At 49.9% G+C, this 24,611-nt stretch overlaps 1 protein-coding gene across 1 annotated transcript in view; it reads right to left on the reverse strand.

The window, feature by feature from the left end:
- Window positions 1-24,611, reverse strand: part of ALG9 (ALG9 alpha-1,2-mannosyltransferase) — a 944,483-nt gene that overhangs the window by 279,752 nt on the left and 640,120 nt on the right. The window contains exon 14 of the mRNA XM_069614305.1: window positions 2,649-2,779. Coding sequence (XP_069470406.1) covers window positions 2,649-2,779 — 131 coding nt within the window. The remainder of the gene's footprint in view (window positions 1-2,648; window positions 2,780-24,611) is intronic.

Genomic DNA, 24,611 nt, shown 5'->3' on the forward strand with positions numbered 1-24,611 from the left:
GAATGCCCATCAACCACTTCCACAGAGCCTAACAATGGGGAATGCAGACCCTGCAGATTTGTAAGATCTCTAAAGTATGTGTACTATCAGCACTCTTTCCGGTTAATCTGGAGAAATGGGACATTTTGCCCCAAAGATTTGTGCAGGAGAAGATGTTGGTTCCTCGGCAGGAGCTCACGAGTGCCGGAGACATCTCCTGGTGGGTGAAGCAGTGGTGTTTGCCGAGGCAGAAGGAGAGAATCAGTGTGAGAGCAGGACGTGCTGTGGAGATGCCGGGAGCCACAAAAGAGTTCCTGGGTGCTCAGCAGCTTGACAAAGCAGTGTTCTCTCCCGGACCTGAAGGGAAGCAGACTTGTGACTACGGAGCCATGAAAGAAGCCGGAAGGACGCCTGCACAATACAAAGTGGGACACGACCGGCAGAGGCACACCACAGAAGCGCAAACAGGAATAGAAATGCTTGAGTGAACCAGTGAGTCGGCCCAAAGCAAGTGGGGACCCAGGACCGCGCCAAGAATGGTATATGCAGTTTTTGTGATACAAACAAACTGTGAAAACACATAAGAGCGGTCCTGGCAAAGGAAAGATAACATGCAATTGAAACACAAGCGAGTCCTGGCAGGAGAGTATACCGGCAATTGAAACTACAAGAAAAGTCCTGGCAGGAGAGTATACCAGGCAGCAGTTGAAAGTTCATAAAGAGTCCTGGCAGGCGAGTACACCAAGCGAGTTTAGGATGTTTTACACAATGGTGGACTGCTTTATTTTGGACTATCCTGACAAACTCCCTAGAATATTATTGTGAGGCAGGGAAACCCATCTTAGTATTAGGGTCAGGAAGGTATTTCTCCAACCCTCATTGTTTAATAAACGTCTCTGCCAACAATCATGTCACCTGTGTGTCAATCTCGTCCTTCCATACTCTTACATTATATGCATCTAAGTCAAGGCGGTGCACCTTGAACTTCATGCATGAAAGAGCATTATAAAAACAGCACACACCATGGAATGACCACAACAAAAGTCCATATCTGAAATAAATTGCCTTCCTTATTGCATGGCAATAATTTGTTCTCTTACTTGGCACTGGCCAAATTACAAGTGCTTGATCTGCCTATGTATTTCGCTATGGCCAGCTAAGGTCTGTGTTCCTCCATTGCTTCCGCTTCCTCCGCAGTGGGTCCCCTTACACATTCTATCTTTGCTGCGCTTCCTCTGTTTCACTGCAGTCTCTTTACTCCCAAATTTAGAATCTCCCCCCAACAGCACACCTCCACTACAGCCTCCTTTCACTATGTTCACTTCTACTCCCGGATGACTCCTCAAGCCCATGCCAACCTACTTTGCTTCCAATGTGTCACACACCAGTGCACTGCTTATATACCATAAGCCAGCAACCCCACTCAGTCTCCCTTGCAGCTTTGCTACTTTACCACTCTGAACCCACCAATGTACCTAATCCAAAAATGGCATGATGGCATTAGTGCAGGGATTTCTGGCCTTACAGGAGAGGACATGCAAGAACATTTTTCTCATGAATAATATGGTTCGTCCCCTATTATAAAGTAAATGATTTCACCTGCACTCAATCCATAGAGGTTTATTTGTTGGCTTTGGCGATTTCCGTTATGGAGGCCAGGCTAATATAGCACCAACACCAGTCGTTCGTGTGCAGGCTTGACCATTAACAGCATGCCAGCTCGCTCATGCTTCGGTAAAGGCTTTGGCTAGCTGCATGTGAACGGTGGGTGTTAAAGTTAACAGCACCCCAGAGCTCCTTTCTTAGTGTTGATGGATGTTTTGTCCTTTTATTTTTGGGAACTGGTTTAGTGCTGTGCATGCAAGCCGATTACCCATAAAAAACTAGAAACAAAAAATAACTACCATGAAAATCGATAAGGAATATTATTGCTCTTCTATTTTCAGGGCGTGAGGAGGTTGGCAGGTGTGCAGACACAATGAGGGAGGCGACCGCAGGAAGGTTAGTGAATTGAACGGAGAGGCAGGAGTGTATTCCACAATTGGCGTGTGGGGACAGCTGTGAGGGTAAAGGTGAGGGACGGGGTCAAACAAGTAAAAAAGAGGACAGATGAGCAGAGGTACCGGCACGGCACTGTGGAACATGGTCGGTTACTGGAAAGTCACTTCCGTATTCCAGGGCACCTGATAGGGCGGCGCCGCTCCCCGTGTGCTAATAGCAGCTATAAGACAAACTCTAATGTGTCAGCATACGAAGTTCTCTATGCATGCGCTAAGGCCTTACTTGTATCTATTGTACGTGCCGTCTTTGAAGCTGCAAACCTTGGAATGCTAGTGGCTGAGAACTGAACAGTACAGAACCCACCAAAAAGCAGCAGCTTTCAACAAAAGAATCGCCCCGACCAACAGCATAAATAAATCTCTCTCTCTCCCTCTCCCTCTCCCTCTCTCCCTCTCCCTCTCCCTCCCTCTTTCTCTCTCTCCCTCCCTCTCCCTCTCTCCCTCCCTTCCCCACCCCTCTCTCAATTGCCTTTATAGGATCCTTGTGCCTTTACTTCGATGCCAAAATCAAGTCCTCAAGATAAAGTCCAACACGTCATTTAAGGGGTTATCCAATCAGAATCCTCTTGTCTCCAATGTATTCAATTCAACTCTGAATACTCCACTTACCTCGAAGCGTCGAGGAATGGCTTATAAGCAACAACCATCCACTCTTCCTTGTTCGCAGAGTACCTCGGTTCTCTTGCAGTTTCACTCGCAGTATCCAAATCTACCAAGTAATGGCATTTGGTGAGGTCGATCTAAATGGAGGGGAAAAAAGACACTTTAAAAATGATATACGGACTACGTTTGCAGCTGGTCCAATAATTCTCTAAACATTGTTTAAAAAATAAAAACACATGTGCCTCCAAAATCTGTAAGCAAAGAAAGGACACAGCTCACTCCAAAAATCCAATTCAATTCAGCCATACACAAGAGGCTGCTCATTTTATAATGATCACCCTGACAAACTGCAATTCTGGCAGGAGGGGGGCGAGTTAAGCAGCCCAAAATCAGAATCCTAACATGAAAATATTTCAAGTATGGCCATAAAAGCAGCAATTACAACCGAATATGATGCGATTAATTTTCAGTCCTTGTAGACACACATACACAGTCAATGGGACCCTGCAAAGGTCAACCGGGCAATGTCCTTTGGAGCTGTGCATTTTATGGGCGCTGTCCAGTACTACATCTGAAGCAGGCAACCTCTTGGATGTAACACATTAAAGAATGATATAATGAAATGAGAGAGCAGCACATAGCCAATGTGTTAATGGGCTTTGGAAGGAAGTGCCTACAAAAGACGGCAGACCCCGACTTGTGATGCAAAACAGTGAAGTGTTTTTTGGGTGGAAAAAAGCACATTGCCTACCATTTTGTACCTGCGGTTATTTCCATGTTAATGTAGATGCGAGCTGGTTCGGAGTGTGCGGGTGTCACCGTCATGCTTGAGCCTTGTATGGTCAATCTTTAAACGGTCATGCGGATCCCAGAAAACCATCACGTTTTGCTCAGGTTGTCATACCTATTTACTTATTCTAACTGAATTTCCTAGAATTTGGTGCACTGAAGATTTGCTCTTTCGTTTTAGGATTTTAGTCCTAATTGCGCTTTATGGGCTCAGATTTCGTCCTTGTATCAGAATAAGGCAACACTGCATTTCTGGCAGGATTGCGGTGGGGCCGATTACAGAGTTGGCTGCCAGAGAAACGAACACTGGCAAAACCATACTTGTAGTCCTAGGAAGGCCCATGAGACGGCAGGTGATCAACATCAGTAGAACTGCAAACCAAGCACCAAACTAAGTTGAGAAGATTCTTCGTCTCACCAAATTTACCTTTCTCTGGAAGCTGACTGCACGCAAGAGTTGGGGGGGGGGGGAGTATAAAATTCAACGCCATCTTCTCCTTGGCATGGACACTCCCACCAACCCCCCGCAACAAAGCTGGGGTGAGTCAGAACGGAATACTCTGGTTAATCAGAAATCTCAACTAGAGAGGCACTCAAACAGAAAGTGGGCAGGAGAGGTGTGACATTGTCACTCTCTGCCTCAAAAAGTATGGAACAGATCACACTGCAAACATAAATGTGCTGTTTTTCTTTCCAGGTGCTTTGGCTGCACCTGTGTCTCCTAGCCAAATGGGCTAGGCTCATCCACCAACAGCTCTGTTGAGCGACAGCGCTCAACCAATCTAGGTCGCTTGCCTACAAACCAGAAGGAACAAGTTACTTACCTGTAACTGTTGTTCTCCAGCATGGGTCTGGCATGGATTCACATGCTCATGAATATTCCCCGTCGTCAGGCCGGGAATCCTCGTTATAGAAAAAATCAGTATCAGTTTTGTTTCTGATCTGTCTTTCTCAGTAGTAACCAATCACTGGTCTCTGGGTCATACTGCCCCAGCCAATGACTGCCCTCTCCCTAAGCCCCGCCCCTGGCAGCCATCCTCAGATTTGGTAGCATGTGAAGTGGCAGTATGACCAAGTGAAGAGCCGCAGAGGGGTAGGCGGGAGGGTTCGCATGTGAATCCATGCCGACCCATGCTGGAGAACAACAGTTACAGGTATGTAACTTGTTCCTTCTCCAGCATGTGGTCTGGCATGGATTCACATGCTCATGAATATAAGAATACATAGCAGTATACACATGCACAACCACGGGAGGTGGCAAAAGGCTCAATATCAAGCAATACAACAACTCAACATTAAGCAACTCTTACCTCCTCATCAGGCTCACCTTAGGCGAACAGGTTGCGCAGCACTGCCTGGCCGACTCTGGACTCCTCCCTGGAATCCCGGTCGATGCAGTAGATTCTCGTGAAGGTGTGCGTCGACCTCCGCGTAGCAACCCTGCAGATGTCGAGCAGGGGCACACCACACAGGAACACCGTAGTAGCAGCGATTGCTCTGGTCGAATGGGCCCTCGGACGGCCTGGCAACGGTCGGTTTGCCAACCGGTGACAGTGCATGATGCAGCCGGAGAGCCATCTGGAAATGGAAGTCTTCGAGAGAGCCTTCCCTTGATTCACAGGTCCAAAGTTCACAAACAGCTGTGATGTCTTCCGAAAACTCTTTGTGCGGTCCACGTAGAACTTCAGCACTCTAGCTACATCCAGCGAGTGCAGAGTCCTCTCAGCCGGCAACGAAGGCAACGGGAAGAAAACTGGCAACACCAAGGGCTCGTTGAGGTGGAAGTCCGATGGCACCTTGGGCATGAAGGAGGAGGGGTGCGTCCTCAGCACCACCCTTGTGTCGTGAAAAGTCAAGTATGGAGGCTTGCAAGACAGGGCCTGAATCTTTCCCACTCGTCATGCAGAGGTGATGGCCACGAGGAATGCTGTCTTCCACGACAGAAACGTCAACGGCACTGAATGCATAGGCTCGAATGGGGCCCCCATGAGCCTAATCAGCACCACGTTGAGCTCCCACGCCGGGGCAGGGGCCTTCACCGGCGGGAATGATCGGAACAGTCCTTTCATAAATTCCTTCACTAGTCGATGAGATCACAAGGACGCCCGTCCTGTAGTTCTGGTGTAACATGAGACGGCAGCCAGATGTACCTTGATGGAAGCGTGAGATAGGCCAGCCTTGGCCAAAGACAATAAGTACGGCAATACTTGAGGGGCCGTAATCCGCAGAGAGTTAATCTTCTGTGCACGGCACCAGACAGAGAACCTCTTCCATTTGTGTCCGTAGCACTTGAGAGTTGAGGATGCCCTGGCCTTCGCGAGAACCTCTCTGCAGTCAGCCGGGATGTCGTATCCTCCAAACTCTAGTGCTGCAGGAGCCCGGCCTGCAAGTTTAGCGACTCTGGTTCGTGATGAAGAATGGCGCCTCCTTCTCTGGAGAGAAGATCTGCGTCCGTCGGCAGCTTGACTGGTGTGGACGCTGACAAGTCCAGAAGGTCCAGGAACCAGATCTGCCTCGGCCACGCCGGTGGGACGAGGATCATCCTGCACCGGGACCTCTTGAGCTGGTTGACGAGCCGGAGTAGCAACGGCGTGAATGCATAAAGGAACAGGCTGTCCCAGGGGAACGAGAAAGCATCGCCCATGCTCCTCGGTTGGGGAAACCTGCTGGCGAACCTCCGGCACTTGGAGTTCGCTGCCGTCGCGAAGAGATCGATCTGGGGTTCGCCCCATCGTCGGACGAGTCGGTCCACTTGATCCTGGTGCTGTTCCCACTCGTGGCACGAGCGCAGCTCTCTGCTGAGTGAGTCGGCGATGGTGTTTTTTATCCCTGCCAGATGAAAAGGTACCAGAAACATCCCTTGGGCGACGGCCCAATGCCACAGATCCTGGGCCTCCTTGGATAGGGCAGGGGATCTGGTTCCACCCTGCTTCTGAATGTAAAACATCCTGGTGGTGTTGTAGGTGAAGATCCTCATCACCTTGCCCTTGAGGGACGGAAGGAAGGACCTGAGGGCCCAGAACACTGCACGGAGTTCCAAGATGTTGATGTGGAGAGTCTTCTCCTCAGGGAGCCAAAGGCCTCTCGCGTGGAGACCCCCGGTGTGCGCTCCCCAACCTTCCAGGGAGGCATCCGTCGTCACCGTCACCTGGTGGGCCGGGGATAGGAAACCTGTTCCTGCCGTCAGATAAGAGCGGACACCCCACCATCGTATTGCCCGACGGAACGCTTCAGCGAGCGGGATCCTGTCCTCGAAGCTGCCCGTCATCTGGATCCAGTGGGCGTCGAGGAATTGTTGCCAGGGCCGCATCCGAAGTCTGCAGTGGCGCACCAGATAAATGCAGGAGGACATCATTCCGAGGAGGGACTTGACAGACCTCACTCTGGCCACGTCCATGGCCAGCAGACGTTGCACCTTTCCTAGAATGGTCCTTATCCTTTCCTCCGACGGTGAGGGCCGCCGCGCCACTGTGCCAAGCTGTGCTCCCAGAAACAAGGCGACTTGCGACGAGACCAGGTGGGATTTTGGAAAGTTGATGGAGAATCCCAGGTCCGTGAGCAGCTGGACGGTCTTCGCAGTGTGTTCCCCGGCGAGCTCCCTTGTCCTTGCCCGTATGAGCCAGTCGTCCAGGTAGGGGTAAACGTGGATCCCCTGCAGGCGCAGCCGCGCCGCCACCGGTGCTAGGCACTTGGTGAACACCCAGGGCGCCGATTTTAATCCGAACGGGAGGGCCTTGAATTGGTAGTGCCGCCCTTTGACCACAAACCTGAGGAGTCTCTTTAGAATAGGGATGTGGAAGTATGCATCCTCCAAGTCCAACGACGACAGGAAATCGCCCTCCTCCTGCTGTCCCAGCACGTGCTGGAGGGTGACCATCCGGAACTTCTGTGCCTTGATGTATTTGTTCAGTCATCACAGGTCCAGGATGGGACGCCATCCTCCTGTCTTCTTCTTTACGAGGAAGTATCTTGAGTAAACTCTGGAGCCCCGAAGCCTCTTTGGGACGAGCTCGATGGCACCTTTCCTGAGCATCACCCTTACTTCCAACAGCAGTTGAGGGACGTGATTTTCCTTCCTGGCCACGGGAGGAATGCGGGGCCACCTCTTCTGGAACTCGAGGGCGTGCCCCAGGGCCAGGGCGTCCAGCACTCAACGGTCGGTGGAGATGGACTCCCACACGCCGACGAACTTCGTCAGCCGGCCTCCCACCGGGGTGCTTCGGCAGGGGCCCACCCGACGGTCGGTTCAATCTTGCTTGGAGGCCGCTTTGCCTCCTTGACCACCTTGGTGACGACGGCGGGATCCACCTGACTTTCCGCGTCCCCTGTAGGCCTCCTGCGACGAAGATCTTGCCGCTTGACGGTACGTAGAGGAGCTGCTGCCGGCTCCCTTGGAGGCCCCCTGTCTGCCTCCGGAGCTCCGAAAGGACGGCCGTCGCTGTTGGAGCACACCCAGTGCACGGGCCATCTCCGTGTCCGTCTTGATCGTCTGAAGGGACTCGTCAACCGCCTTGCCAAAAAGGTTGTTCCCATCGAAGGGCATGTCCAAAACCTTGGTCTGTACGTCCTGGCGGAAATCCGTCGCCTTGAGCCATCCTCGTCATCTCAGGCAAACGCTGTTGCCCAACTGACGGAAACCGGTGTCGGCGATGTCCGTAGCCACCGTAATGGCATGATCCGAGGCAATCTCACCTTCCTGCAAGATTTCCAGGGCCTCAGCCCTCTTGGCGTCTGGAAGGAAGTCCAACAGAGGGGCGATCTTGAACCACAACTCCGTGTCGTAGCGGGCTATGATGGCCAGGGCGTTGGCCGCCTTGATGGTCATCGCTGCAGATGAGATGACCCGTCGTCCCATCGCATCCAGCTTCCTACCCTCGCCGTCCGGCGGGGAGGTTGAAGTCGAGGACATTGCCCCCCCGCTTTCTTCCTGGCCGCCGCTGAAACGACCGAATCCGGGGTAGGTTGCGCCCTAAGGCACAAGGGGGCAGCGTCGGGGACCCGGTACTTCTTCTCGTACCGGTCCCTCTTCGCAGGAGCCGTGGCAGCGTTCTTGAGGAGGGCAAGCCCCTCATCCCAGATGTCTTCAAGAAGCGGTACGGCGAGGACCGTTTTCCTTTTAGCCTCGCGCCGTTGATAAAGGAACCCTTCCTCCTTCTTTTCTTCGGGGCAGAGCTGGAAGAGCTTGGATGCTCTGGAAATCATAGCATGGAAGGATCCAATCTCGTCGGGCGTGGGCGCCCGGGCAGAGGGTGAGGGGGGACACGTTCTGTCGTCGCCTCTGTCATCATCCATACCAGTCGTAGTCGTGTCCATGCCTGTATTATCCCTGTGGGTAGTGGACCGGGGGGAAGGCAGAGAAGGCCGCAGAGGCGGGAGAGGAGGCCTAGGATGCGTCCTCCTCTTAAGTGGTGGGCTCTCCGAAGGTCCTGGCTCCGGTTCCCCCGTCGGGTCTGGCTCAGCCGTCGGTGGAAGGGGCAACCTAGTTCTTATCTCCGAGCATAAGGACTGGATGGCGGACAAAATGGCCGCCGAGGTGTCCTGCGGCACCGGAAACGATGGGAGCGAGGGTTCTTGAGGAGCCTCGTCCGCGACGTCGTCGCCCTCGTCGGGGTCCTTCCCGATGGGCTGGGCCTCCTTCACGACTTGGATGAGCTCCTCTTCAGAGGTCGTGTCCGTATCCACGAGGGCCACCAGCCCCTCCCCCATCCTTTCCAATGAGGACTTCGTGGGGGTCTTCTCGATGGGCCTGAAAGACGACTCCCTCCGCGGTGTCAGGGAGACTCTGGTACCTGAGGGCACCTCCACTGGTGTAGCCTCCACAGGCTGAGCCAGGGCCGTGGCGACATCCTCAATCGAGGTCTTAGAGTGAATTAAGGCCAACGTCACCTTTTGTACGCCTGGGGCCTTCACCTTGGGGGGAGGGTCCGAGCCTCGCTCCCCCTCAGCCGGAATCTTCGAGATCAACCGGGGCCTCTCCAGAAGCTTCGCCGGGTTCTCGGACTTCCTCTTAACCGAGCCAGAGCGTTGGCTTGTGGTTGATGGCGCCGGGGAGGATGCGCCCTGCCTGGCAGCCAAGGAGCCAGACCGTTCGGTGCTCCCAGTGCCCGCAGACCCGCGGTGCTTAGCCTTTTGTTGGGCCCCCGTCGCCGGGGCACCCTCACAGGACTTAGAAGACCGCTCGGACTTCTTTTTCTTCTTCTCGCCTGGCGGACTCTTACCTTCCAGCCAGTTGGCAAGACGGAGGTGGCGATCCTTCATAGTCCGCTCTGACATGTTCCCACAAAACGCGCAGTCCTTTTCCTTGTGCGTCTTGTCCTCATGGAGACAGTGGAGACATAACAAATGCTCGTCCTCCTTGAAAACGTTCTGAAGCTGGCATCCAGGGCAGGTCCTGAACAGCTTCCCGGGCGTCGAGCTCCCTTTCTCCTGGGTCATGTCCGGGTAGGCCTTGGAACTTCTGGAATCCTCCAAAAGCGTAACTCGACGAAATCTTCACCCTTGAGGGGCATAGAAACTCCGAAACGGATCCCCGTTGATCGGATGTAGAAACGGTGGAGCTTGGGGCTCTATTTAACCGAAAAAATGAGAAAATCTCCTGAAAAAAGCACGAAAACGCAGCAAAAGCTCGAGAGCTACAGCACGAGGACTCCCAACACTTGAACGTGCGGTAATAATCTGAGGATTTTTACACCACATTGGCCAAAAAGCGAATGACCCAGTTTAACCAATTGAAACCTAAACTTCCATCTTGGAATATCCACCTGGTGGACAAACACTGGGAAGTAGTTGCAAGAAAGCATGGAGTGCAGAATCAGGGAATTAAATCGATGAATTCTGTCAAAATAAATATGCCGGCAGGTCCTTACGGAAGTAACATTATAAGATCCACTGCCATACACTAAAGCTATCTGTGCAACACACGAGTCAGATGAAGTAATGCCATGGATCTGTTTCTAGTCTACAAAGGCCTATAAGAATCACATTGGAACCCTATAGCACTAAAGACAGAGTGAGCAGCTGGACCCGTGTTCCCCAATAAGGGAAATTCCTCCAAATCGAATGATGATATAAAACTGGAGAACTGATCGAGTCAGACAATGCAGAAATATCAAATACTTTTAAGTGGAATGGGAGTGTCTTGGCACCAGGATGCAAGTAAGTGAAGCAAGAAGACAGACACGCCCTATATGAGCGTGCAGCTGCCTTGGAACCATAGCACAATTCATCCAAAGAAAGCCATTCAACTCAAGAATTGCTTGAGTCAAATAAAGCAGCAATATCAACTGCTTTCACATGGAACATATATCAAAATATCTAGGTTCCAGCATGTATGTGAAGCAAGAAGACTAACCAGCCTTATATGAGGGTGCAGCGGCCCTTGGAAACTATAGCACAGTTTGTCCAAAAAACGTGTTCTTTTAATAAGCAATGAGGCAACCTACAAATTCCAAATGTTTAATTTCAAAACCTTGCTTTTAAGAGGTAAGAACACCAAACTTCCTACAGTGAAGCTGCCTGACCATCAAAGGGGGTCTTTTGAAACTGGTGGGTGGAAAAAATGATTAGTTTAGAAGAAACACTTGAATACATTAAACAAATGGTATTCATAGAAGGCATTTTGTTCCCAGTAGAAGAGTTGATGAAGGGAAGCGCAAGCCGCCATCACCTGGAGAAAGACCAGGCAATTTATCTCTGAGCCGTTCCCGTGCAAATGATTTCCCCATAATATTATTCAGAGCACCGAAAATACTTGTCAGCATCTTACTTGAATTTCCATGCAATCAGTTTTATTTGTTCCTTTAAAAAAATGGGGAGGAAGCCTTTTGTCAGCCAAATTCCAGGAAGGAAATCACAAATTCTGCAGAGAATGACTGGCTTAACAAGCTGGATCTCACATTAAGTTTAAGAATTCTTAATTGCAGCTTTTTTCAGGTAGGGTGGTAGTTTTCTACAGTACACATTGAACAGCTGCAAAAAACATTACACTTATACCACATATCTAACAATATAATAAAGAGGAGTGTTTGTCCCTGTATGTTTGTCCGGTGCAGTCATAGCTTTGCCTGTTGTCACCGCTAGAGAGAGCTGTTGGCTTAGAATATATAATGGTCCTAATGCGTCAATGAAAACCTGCACTTTGGCCCATGTACACGGGCCTGTACACTAGTTCAGAGAATAAAATGTGACCTATTGATTTAGACTACCAACATGCTTGGAGCTCATTTAACTTACTTTACGGCCAACAACCCTGAAAATTGTGCACACAAGAAGCAGTGTATGTATAAAATCAAATGTACTGTTTGAACTGGAAACCCTCCCATGTAGGCTTGTATGATCAAACCGCGCATCCTATCACATTGGTGCTCAGATCCTACACCAATTTAATGGAGTCTTCGATATAGAGCTCAGCACAAACCCACGGTTAATGACAGTTCAAATAACTAACACTGGGAGATCGTCCCCCCAGAACCATACTCTGCACCCTCTCCACAACCCACAGTACAAGGGGGGAGAACTTCCAGGATGCCAAATTTCCCACCAATTGCTGACTCACAGCGTACCTCATGTTTCAAGGAAGGGGTGGGGGGAGGAATCACGCCTGATACTTCTCTCCCAATCTTGACACACTTCCAAAGACCACACGAGACCTCATCTTTTTTATGGGTAGTATGACAACCCTTCAGATGGCGTCACTTCACCCCAGGGGAGAACCCCTCTCCATGAGACTATGGAAGTGAGGCCGCTAACCGATAGTCGCCTTAGAGGTGGTTTCAAGCAGGAGGATCTCATGGAGAGAGACTCCTCTTCTGGGGCTAAGGACGCAATTGGGACGTATGGCCCCTTTACACCCCAACACCCGTATATTGACGATAATACCAGACCCTTATGCGTCTAAATTCAGGTCCAAAATCATGTATTATTGTGAAACATAGAACAATAAAGATGTTTTTGGTACTTGGACAAAGAAGCACTCGAGAACAATGCAAACGACTGGAAGAAGTACCAGAACAGCTCTAATCAATAGAATGGATGTTATGTCAGGGCAGGCCCTACTATATCAAGGTGTCAGAAACAAACAAAGGTGGAAGGGTACTAGGGAGAGTACCAGAGGAGAAACCGCCCTTTTTCCACTCTCGTCGCAGAACCACAACAAGAGTGGAAAAAGGGCGGTTGACCATCACGAAAGCCCAGAACCAACCGGTGAACACCAAGTACCAGGTAACAGGAATTACTAAAGTGCGGAAACGTGCCAAGGGAAACCTAAGAAAGAATCAGAGGACACGTGTAATACCGAGAGAGTGTAAACAACTATTAAATGAACACGCACAAAGATTAAGAACAGTAAAAAGCTACCCCTCACCTTGGCAGTTGGGAGTAAAATCTGGCACTGCTACTCTGGGAGCCAGACGCCCTTTAACCGTATTCAAGGGGTTACCTTCTCAAGTACAGGACAAAGAAACCGAAACCCGTGAACGGGTCTTCTGGTCAATCATCCACAAGAACAGATTCTGAGGAGGGCAATCGTTGACAGAGGCGGAGTGGTCCTCCTGAGTGCACCCCAGAATCATCAAGGGGTGGTCTATCACACCAAACTCCAATGGTCCTGTCATCAGTCTGTTACCCACGCTGATTGGTCGACAACAGATCCTGCCAACAGTCTCATCTTTTTAATTTATGACATTAAATTGGCCTTCCTCGAAAGAAGAAAAGAACGCTGTTTGTCATTTTCTTTTTGCTTGGAAAAACCCAGCGCAGCGAGAATCCTTTGAGACTGTGAACCAAAGAAATAGAGAAAAACGTGAACCATTTTGTAATACTACTGGAAAATCAATAGGGACATCAGGAACGGCTTCATCGTACCAGTGGGGGCAGAGTAATAAAGGGGCAAAACCCAGAGACTGTGAAAACCGCCATACGGGTTCACAAACCTTTTTAGGAATTGTGCAAGACATTGGGGATCCAGCTAGGAGAGGGAGTCATTCTCCAGCCCCACAAGAACTTTATGCAACTATTTTGGTTTTCTGTTGCGTTACAGAGAACCCAGACATTTAAGGAACATTTGCTTTGAACAACCCAAGAGGTGTATGGGACGCTCTACATCCAGCAGAAGGGAGTCATTCTCCTGGACTACAAATAGTAGTGGGACTTTCTGGTGTTTTGTTGTTGTGACAGGGATGAGGAGCATTTGTGACTAGGACTGTGCCCTTTTGTTTTGACTCACACAGACTTCCTGACTAGCACCCATGTTTCTTTAGTTTGGGCAGGGAAATCCCCTTGGCGTTGGGGATAGATGGGGTTGGGTTGTCATTTAATAACAGTCTATAGCAATCACTGTAGCGTCACTTGGCCAGTCTTTTCATCCCTTGTCGACACAGTAGTTACAAGATGGAGGTTGTACAACCTTTTTTGGGAGTGCTGGCACATCCTTGGTAAAGGGCTCGTCTTTCTGCTCCTCACTTCCTATTCACACAATGCTCTCCTTGAAGCTATTACGCATTTAGGTATTTTCAATGTGTTGCTTTTATGAGCGATACTAATGCGAAAGTGCCAAGAAAAGAGGACTTAAATGATATAATACTGGTTAAAAAAGGGTACCATTATCTTTACATAAGTCACTCATTCAAAAACTATACTTTTTTCATTCAAACTTAAGAGAAATGAATCCTCATTTCGTCTGCAAGATGTTCTTAGGACTTATATTCTTAGCCATCATCAGGTTTTCTACATCCACAACGTTGTGTCTGTTGTAGTTTTTATCTGCCTGGCCTCACACGATAGTTTCCAATGGATAGTGTTCTTCTCAATGATTTAAATCTCTCTGAAAGTAAGAATATCTTACTGAAGTCACTGCACTTGGCCCATTCTTCCCTCTTTGTATATATGAGACATCCTCTCCAATAGTGTCAGAACAAACAGTAGCACTGAAGCTCATTTCCTGCCCACCCTCATTTGCACATATACCTCTGCATCCATGTGCCAGCTTGACATTCAATAGTTTAGTTATTTCAATTTGGGGACTGGTGGTGGTGTATTGGCAGCTAAAATCCATGCTCTAACCTGTTTTGTGAAGCAAATACTGATATTAAGTGACTGCTGTGTTAGACCAAATTTAATAAGCCTGGGCGGCTTCAGGCAGAAGACCCCTTCTCACAAAAAATTACTAAATATGAGAAATAAATATAATATATATTTGGGATACATTACTCACCGTAATCGTATTTCTGATGCTTGTATGTGCTTAGATTCACATGCTGTGCATAGGCTGACATCTAGTGGAAGCTGCAGAGTATTACAGTTTGTTTTTCGAGACTCGAAAATGGGCGTCGACACAGGGCGTGCCAGTAATACTATCCCTAGTGGGACGACCACTGTACCCATGATCCCTCACGCGTCTAGGACCCTCAGATTGTATTTTTTCTGACATGAGGTAGCATGAGGAGTAGCATGAGTACAGATAATCCAAGCAGATAGATAGATCGATAGATAAGACTACAAGCATCCATGCGCCTTCTCTCAGAGGGGATGAAGGGTGGGTCGCATGTGAATCTAAGCAGATACAAGCATCAGAAATACTATTACGGTGAGTAATGTATCCCTTCTGAGGCTTGTGGAATCTGCTTAGATCACATGCTGTACATAGATTAGCGAGCAGTGTTAGAAGAAGGAGGTGGGATGTGAGAAGGGTCATGAGCAAATAAATGTCTTAGAACCGCTTGTCCCACTTGAGTATCTGTCTTGGAATGGGCGTCAATGCAGTAGTGCTGAGTAAAAGTGTGAATAGAGCTCCAAGTAGCTGCTTTGCAAATGGTGTCAAGGGGTACATTTGCAATGAAAGCCAGAGTGGCCCCAATGCCTCTTGTAGAGTGGGCTCTTGGCGTGAAGGGCCACGTTTTTTCAGAAAGGGAGTAACAGAGCTGGATACAGTTCACAATCCACTTAGAGATGGCACCTTTAGAGACGCGATCTCCCTCTTTGCCTGTAGCTATGGAGACAAACAGTTGGTCTATTTTCCTTAGCGGTCTGGTTTTGCTTACATAGTATAGGACCGCCCTACGCACATCTAGGGTGTGTAGTTTCACCTCAGCCGAGCTTTGTGGGTCTTGGAAGAAAGCCGGAAGCTCGATGGACGGGTTGACGTGGAATTTAGAAATAAACTTAGGTGAAAACCTAGGGTGTGTACGTAAAACCAGTGTATCTTTATGAACCGTAAAGAAAGGGTCCTGCACTGACAGAGCCTGAATTTCTCTGACCCTTCTTATAGATGTAATAGCTACTAAGAAGGCCATTTTATAAGTCAGGTGTTTGAGACTGCTTTTATGCATGGGCTCGAATGGGGGGCCCATGAGCTTAGATAGCACCACGTTAAGGTCCCATCCTGGTGGTGGGTTAGAAATTGGAGGGTGAAGTCTATTTACTCCTTCTATGAGGGCTTTATCCACTGGTACTTTCCACCACAACACCTTGTTATGGGAGGTGGTGTATGCTGCCAGAGCTGCCAGGTGCACCTTTAGTGAGTTAAAAACCAACCCTGCGTCCAGCAGGTGGAGCGTGTATGTGACATTTGTGGAAGGAGTGCAATCAACTGGGTTGCTTTGCTTATTCTGGCACCAGATAACAAATCTTTCCCATTTGTCAAAGTAGCAGCGCCTCGTGTTCGGCTTCCTAGATTCTCTTAGGATGTCCATACATCTCTGCGGTAAATTGAGATGTCTAAACTCTATGACCTCAGGAGCCATGCTGCCAGGTTCATTGAGTTGGGTTGAGGATGCACTTTCAGACCTTGGTGCTGGGACAGTAGGTTGTACCAGCCTGGGAGTTTGATGGGTTTGCACACCGCTAGTCTGCGTAAGTGTGGGAACCACGGTTGTCTCGCCCACATGGGAGCAACTAGGACGAGCGTCATCGATTCTCTGTTCATCTTGTTGACCACCTTCCTGATGAGAGGTGTTGGTGGAAAAGTGTACGCAAACATCCCTGACCAGTTAATCCACAGGGCGTTCCCCTGGGAGTCTGGTTGCGGGAACCTGGATACGAATCCTGGGCACTCTCTGTTTTTGCTTATGGCGAATAGGTCTTTAGTGGGGGAACCCCACTGAGAGAAAATATTTTCTACGACTCGTCTGTGTAGACCCCATTCTTGTTCCTATGGGAGGGGATCTCTGCTCAAAGCGTCCCCTAGAGAATTGAGATCCCCTGGAACATGTTGAGGTGACAGGAAGATGTTCCGTCTGAGTGCCCATATCCAAGTTTTCTGGGCAAGCTTGGACAGATTTGGCGAACGAGTCCCTCCTTGCTTGTTCAGGTAAAACATGGCTGTAGTGCTGTCCGTCAGGATCTGCACTGACAGGTTCAACAGGTAGGGCTCGAACGCTTGAAGCGCTCTGAATACTGCCAGAAGCTCTAGCAGGTTGATATGATTCTTGGCCACTGAGTGAGACCAGAGACCCTGAGCTGTGTGCTCCCCCTCCTGACAGGCATGCGTCCGTTGTGACTACCGCCTGTATCTCGGGATTGTAAAAGGGTTTCCCCTTGGACAGATTTTCTCTTGTCCACCAGTGAAGGCTTTGTACAAGTGTTGGCGAAATGACCACTAGATCGTCCCACTGACCACTTGCCTGAGACCACTGTTTCGCCAACCATTCTTGCATGGAACGCATGCGCAGGCACGCGTGGGGGACCAGGTAAATACATGACGCCATCATGCCTAGCAAATGCATTGCTTTGCGTACCGTTAACTTGTGACCAGCCTGATATTGCGGAATTTGCAGCATTATATTCCGAATTGTTTCCTCTGATGGAAAGGCCAAGCCCTCTTGTGTGTTTAGGACAGCTCCTAGGAACTGTTTGGAGGTGCTTGGCACCAGACTTGACTTTTTCTCGTTTATGGAGAAACCTAATTCGAAGAGGAGGTCGATCGTTCTTTGAATGTTTGTTCTGCAAATTACTGGGGTCTTCCCCGTGATGAACCAGTCGTCCAGATAAGGGTACACTGGGATTGCCTCCCTGCGTAGGTGTGCCGCTGCCACCGCCAGTACCTTGGTGAATACCCTTGGAGCCGAGGCTATCCCGAAGGGCAGTACCTTGAACTGGTAGTAGTGCTGACTGTCCACCTTGAAGCGCAAGTATCTTCTGTGCGCTGGGGACATGGAAATATGAAAATAGGCATCTTTCATGTCAAATGTTGCCATGTAATCCCCCTTTTTTAGGAGGGGGATTGCCTCTTGGAGAGTTGTAATGCGAACATTTTGGGGCTTGACATTCTTTTTTTGGCACAAGGAAGTAAGTTGAATAAATACCCTTGTTTACCTGGTGTCCCGGGACGAGTTCTACCGCGTCTTTTGCTAGAAGATTGGCAATCTCTTTGAGGAGGATCTTCTGGTGGTCTAATGAATGTACTTTCTATCGTGGAGGGTGGTTTCGGGGATGCTCTAATAGTTCTATGCAGTATTCTGCGGACACTGTGGACGGACAGCACCCATCTGTCTGATGGGATACCTTCCCAAGCTTGGGTGAAGTTGGAAATGCGAGGCCCCAACTGGGGATGCGTGAGAAGGGACCCTGAACGTAACGTCACTGTTTTGGGGGAGGCATGCCGCCGCCTCTACTGGGGCTGCCTCTACCCTTACCACGTCCTCTTTTGTTACCCCTGGCATAACCCTGGGTAGACTGCTGGTTGTTGTTGTTCCATGGTGTACCCTGTCCCTGGGAATAGTTGGAGCCTCTCTGGGAATTTTGGCCACGTGGTCGACAAAAATTGTCCTTCCCTCTTTGATTCGGGGGTTTGTTGGTTAATTGGCCCAGGGATTGGAGAGTCTCGTACTCATCCTTGGCATTTTTTAGCACGTCCTCTACCGTCTTGCCAAACAGTAGATCAGGCTCCACCGGTTTGTCTATTAACAATGCTTGGGTCGGGGGGGTGTGGCTTGAGCAGCCATGGAGTAGGATGTGCTTCCTGTGTAGCTCCGGAGGATCCGATAGATGATCCGAAAAAACTACCTTTGAAAATGCGCCATTGGTTCCTGAATTGATCATACACGCACGGGAATGTAGGCTCTGCTCATGCTCATTGTGTAAAGATCGAGAGAATCGTAAGCGGGAGTCTGGAGGAATTGCTTAGCGAACAACGGCGGCAGTTCGGTCCATTGTAACACAAGCTGGCCGACAACAAAGGAAACGACATTGGGGTACATGAAGAGGACGAATAGAGGCGGAGGCCATGCGGAAAGAACGGCAATGGCGAGGTGAAGACGGAACAAAACCCCTGGGGGCTGTGGGCCTTGGGTCGTTGAGGCTTCGGGGCTGGCCCTAGACGGCAGGGGCCCGAGGGCAACAGGTGTGAAAATGCAGGCCGCACCATGACAAGCACGAGCGGCGCTCGCTCGGCATTGATCAGAAACTAGCAGCGGCAAGAGGATGTCGCGACTGCCTGGAGATCACCAAGACAGTCGGTAAAGAGCAGAAATTACGGTTTGGAAAACACTCAGACGCTAGGGAGACCCAACGGAGACCGGAATATGGCGGCGCGATGAGGCCGTGGGTAAGAATAAGAACAAACAGCCCACAATGGATATTTTTGCGAAAAAACAGCAGTCTCCTGCGGCCAGCGCAACCAAAGGCTGAGGCTGAGGGCACTACAGCGGCTGATAATCATCAGATTTTAGAAGCCATCACGGAGCTGAAGGAATCTTGGGGGGTTGCGATGATGCACCTACGCACTTCCCTGGAAGGTAAAATTGAAGCAGTGGGCATCGAAGTCTCCCTGCTGAGACAAGATGTAAGGGGACTGGCAGAACGCACAATCTGTCTGGAGGGTGCAGTGAAATCTAACACGGACACCAGCACCAACAATGCAAAGGAGAACCATGTCCTTAAACAACAAGTGGCCAACTTGGAGTCTCGAGCAGAAGAAGCAAAAGGGAGAGCGAGGAGAAACAATATTCGCGTGGTGGGCGTGCCGGAAGGTGAAGAAGGCCAGGACCCGACTGATTACATCGAGAACTTACTCCTACAAGCAATCGGGGCCGGTACACTCTCGCAGGGTTTTGCGGTGGGGCGAGCACATAGGGCCCTTATGAGGAAGCCGAGACCAGGGGCCGCTCCACAAGCTATAATTGCTAAAATACTGAACTATAAGGACCGCGAGAAAATATTGGAATATTTTCAGAAAGGCGGAACAATTGAGAGGGACTCGAGCACTATCACGGCATACCCGGATTATACTATGCTGGTCCAAAGGCAGCGGTACAGCTATGTGACTATCAAAAGGAGGCTGTGGGCAGCTGGGATAAAATATATGCTGCTCTACCCTGCAAAACTGAAGGTTTATACTGCACGCATAAGAGCAAATTGCATGTTTGTAACACTCCGGAAGAAGCAACAACATGGCTGGATCTGCAGGGCTGCCCGGATCAAGACACAGAAGAGACACAAAATGGACGCTTAAAGTGACCCAGATACGGTATGCATATTGCTAAGGCGGCGAGCGAACATCCCGAGGGCGTCAAGGCGAAGACTGAGAACGATGGGCCTGGCTGTAGGAGGCTGATGTTCGATTACATATTGCTGATTGTGAGACACTTGATGGACTGGAATATAGTGGCAGTTATATATACTTAAATTGTTTAGCAATGTGTAGTTAATTGATGTGCTATTGGAGAGCAGGGCGGAAGTACCCTACCCCCCGAATTATAGTTGTAGTAAGTTGGCCACTAGGGCGGCCTCACCCTGCGGAGCTTCGGGTACAGGCGAACGCCGGAAAGAGCTAGATGCAGGCGAGCCTGAGATCCAGGGATGGAGCTGGGCAACAGTCGGGGTGGAGAGTGTTGGGGAAGGAATGGGAGGCGGGAGGAGAGGGAACGGGAAGTTTGGCGTGTTTGTGGTTAAAGGGGTTTTAGAGTGGGATGCGAGCCTATATGGATTGGATTGGAACTTGAAGTTAAACGACACCTGGGGGGGGAGGGAACGGGACCATACCAGGCCATGGGGGACCTTAAAATACTCACATGGAATGTGCGGGGGCTTAATAGCTATTTAAAAAGGAACAAGGTTATGCTGTATCTGCGCAGGCAGAAAATAGACATTGCATTGCTGCAGGAAACCCACCTCACACGGGAGAGGATGGACATGATTGCGGGAAAATGGAAAGGGGTGTTGGTGGGCTCATCTTACTCAGCCTACGCAAGAGGAGTACTTATTTGGGTAGCACTACATGTCCCGTTTCAGCGGTTGCAAGTGGTGGCTGAGACAGACGGGAGTATGGTTATGCTGAGGGGATTGGTAGAGAACAGGGAGATGAGTATTGTTAACACGTACGCCCGAAGCAGAACACAGCGGCGTACATTAGGAAACTGAGTGCGAATCTGAGCGTATGTGTGGGTAGCGCAGTGATCTGGGGAGGGGACTTCAATTGCGTACTGAACCCGAGGGTGGATAGATCGGATGGGAAATTAGATAGACCGGCCCCTTAAAAGCCGGCCTTAAAAGCCGGTGACGATATAGCGGCAAAACTAGATTTGATACTTAAGCTACAGCTAAAATGTGCAGAATACTGGGAGAGGTTGTGTAACCTTAATTATGAAAGGTACATAGAGAGACAGCATGCGGGAGGCGATAAACCGGGGAGACTTTTGGCGTGGTTATATAAGAGCGAGACCCCCAGAGCCACAATTAGAACTATAGAGAGGGAAGATGGAAGCATAGAGGATACCCAGGAGGGAGTTAATCAAGCGTTTGTGGATTATTATAAAGGGTTATACGGGGAAAATGGGGAAAGCAGCCGTGTAATGATAGAGGAAACGCTGGAGGATATGGGGCTGCCCAAGATAAGCGAGGAGGAAAGAGAGAAACTGGATTCCCCGATTACCCTGGAAGAACTGGGGGAGGTGGTGAGGCAGTTACCTACTAGTAAGACCCCAGGGACAGATGGGCTCCCGAGCAAATTTTATAAGGTATATAAAGACAAGGTCCTTCCCTCGCTGCTGGAAATGTTAAACAAAGCATTTGAGATGGGCCGCTTACCGGAGTCACTGAGAGAGGCTGTCATAGTACCGCTCCCTAAACCAAATAAACCTGGGCGTAGCTGTGGTTCCTTTAGACCTGTGTCAATGCTGAACCAAGACGGCAAGATAGTAACTGCAGTTTTGGCGAATAGAGTGAAGAGGGTCATCAGCAAGTTAATACATCCAGATCAAACGGGCTATGTCCCCCATAGAAACATCACCAATAATCATAGGCGACTCCAGAGGATCATTGAGTGGAAAGGATGAGGAAATGGCAATCGTGACCTTGGATGCAATCAAGGCCTTTGACTCCGTCAAGTGGCCGTGGCTGCTGGCGGCCCTGAAACACTATGGGTTAGGGCCTGGCTATGTGAGGTGGGCAAAGATTTTGTACAGTGAACCGCTGGCTAGAGTTAAGACAGGATCTGTGATATCAGAGAGGTGGCAGCTTAGCAGGGGCACTAGACAGGGATGCCCGTGGTCTCCTATGCTCTACATACTGGCCCTGGAACCTCTTGCGATCTATCTGAGGCAACAATATGACACTAAAGGCATTGAGGTGAAAGGGGGAGCGGCACCTGATTTCCCTATACGCAGATGACATGCTGATGTACCTGCGATTCCCAGAAGAAAATCTGCAGTACATCCAAGAAGTGATGGAGAGATATGCTGGGTTGTCTGGTATAGCAGTGAATCCCCAGAAGTCCAGCATATTACCATTGGGGGGGGGGGGGTACAAAGGGATTCCATCGGAGCACTTACCTGTATTGCAAGTTCCATGGATGGTTCGCACGTTTCGGTACTTGGGGATAAATATATACCATACTGTAGAAGAGGAGCATAAGTAACATAGAAGTAGCAATCAGGAACATTGAGAAGTGCATGCAGTTTTGGGCGAAGCTGCCTCTGGCGATGATGGGGCGGGGAGCGATGCTAAAGATGGTGGTCCTGCCGAGGCTTCTAAATTACTTTGGGAATGTACCGTACTTTATTCCTAGGTTTCTTTTTACTAAACTAAATAGCATGTGTAGGGACTCTGTGGCACGGCACGCAAAACAGAGTGCTGTTATGGAAGCTTCAGAACTTCCATGACAAAGGGGGAAGTAAGCTACCCAACTACGAGGCGTACTATGTGGCGAGCCAGTTGCAGTATGTCGCCAAGTGGCTATCTGATGAAGAGACCTCCGAACATAGATTGTTTGGGCGGGACTGTGCACCTTTTTACTTGAAAGAAGTCATGTGGGCACCCAGAGCGGAAATGGTGGAGCGCCCTAAAATGATGCTACTAGGGTGGAAGGTGTGGCGCAGGGCATGCCAAATGATTGGGGATCAGTCCTCATGCTCACCGCAGATGCCATTGGTAGTATTGACAGGGGCGGACGCTCAGCTGCGACTGATACTCCGGACCCACTGGGGACCGGCTGGGGTGGCAACGATGGGGGACATCCGGCAGGAGGGCTCTAGTGTTACTTTTGAGGGGCTGCGGGAAGTAGCTGGGTTGCATGAAGGCCAGTACATTACGTACCACAGAGGATTAAGAGAACATGGCCTGAAACAGTGCTGGAGGAGGAATTGGATGCCACCATAGATGTGATATATGATATAGCTGAGGGGGTTCATGAGATTTCCTGACTGTATGAGATGTTGATGTCTAAAGTGGGGAAGGAGGTCACGCAGCTGAGAATGGACTGCGAAACGGAGGTTGGGGCCCAAATGGGAGATGGGATGTGGGAAAGGGTGCAAAGGTATCATAAGAAGGTGTCTAGAAACGCGAGGCTGAAACAGATACAGTTGTACATAACACACAGGGCTTACATGACGCCTTGGAGGATATCGAGGTTCGAGAATGCAGGTCGGCAAGCGTGTCCCAAGTGTGACGAAGAGAATGCGGGCATGGTGCATATGTTCTGGTCATGTCCGATCATACACAGGTTCTGGAGGGGTGTAAAAGAGAAACTAGAGCGAAGAGGGGTCAAGATTGTAGTGGATACGGTGTGGGCCTGTCTGCTGGGGGGGTTCCCAAGACCCCGGAAACTCAGGCACGTAAGCAAACTAAGGGACCTGGCTTATGTGCTAGCAAAAAGGAGGATTGCCATGGGATGGAAGTCATGCCATGTGCCGAGGATAGAGGTGTGGTGGAAAGACTTGCAAAAATGGGCAGAAGCCGAAACCACGGCATGGCAAGAAGCGGGTAGCAATGGGGGGGGGTGGTGGGAGAATGAGTCCCTGATGGCCTGGAAATCAGTGATAGCTGGACTGTTTGGGTCATTAGACGACCCGACAGAGCCTGTGGAGGAGGTGACCGAACCACAGGGTGTGGAAACTGAAGGTTCAATGCAATAGACTCGCAAGGGGGGTGGGGTAGAGGGAGTAGTGGTTTGGAAGTTAAAAAAGTGTATTGTTGTTTGGTTTGTTTGTAAAATTTAATAAAAACCTTTTTAAAAAAAAACAGTGCTTGGGTCTCGGGTTTGAACCCAGATTGTCGTAACCAAGCATGTCTTTTGATAACAGTGCTCTCTGCTATCAGTCTGCCGGCGTTATCCGCAGCACCAAAGGTTGCTTTAAGGATGCAACCGGACATGGCTCTTCCCTCCGACGCAACCTGTGCCGACTGGCCTTTTAAAGGTTCCGGGGCAGGGTCGATGAGTGCCACGACCTGTTCCCACTGGTGGCAGTTGTAACTCACCAGTAGGGTGGTGGAGTTGGCAATCCTTGCCTGGTAGGCGGAAGTGGAGGCTACCTTTATACCCAAACCATAGATCTTTTTGCTCTCCTTGTCGGGGGGAGCTTCAGACGATGATAGGGGGGTTCCCGCCCTCTTTCAGGTGTTTGTCACTACCAGGGAGTCCGGTTTCAGTTGCCCCCTTATGTACAGCGGGTCTGACTGGGCTGCCCAGAATAGTTTTTTCGATCCTGGGTTTACTGCTCTGGTGAGGTTGGGATTTAAAAGGGAAGGGTCTATTCTCCTGTGTATAGATTTGATAATAGGGATGGCCTGGGCAACAGGTCTCCTTTCTCCCACTAGCTCCTCGGCAAAATCCCCTCTCTTCCTGTGCTCCCTGGGTATCTATGCGAAAGTGTTCTGCCGCTCTGGACAACACCTCATTCAGGAGAGGTTGGTTGTCGACCGGGGAGTCGGTAACCAGAGGTTCTTTGTCTACTGGGGAGTCTACCCTGTAGG

Source organism: Ambystoma mexicanum, chromosome 9 (assembly GCF_040938575.1).
Source record: "Ambystoma mexicanum isolate Mex_15411 chromosome 9, UKY_AmexF1_1, whole genome shotgun sequence".
NCBI lineage: Eukaryota > Metazoa > Chordata > Amphibia > Caudata > Ambystomatidae > Ambystoma > Ambystoma mexicanum.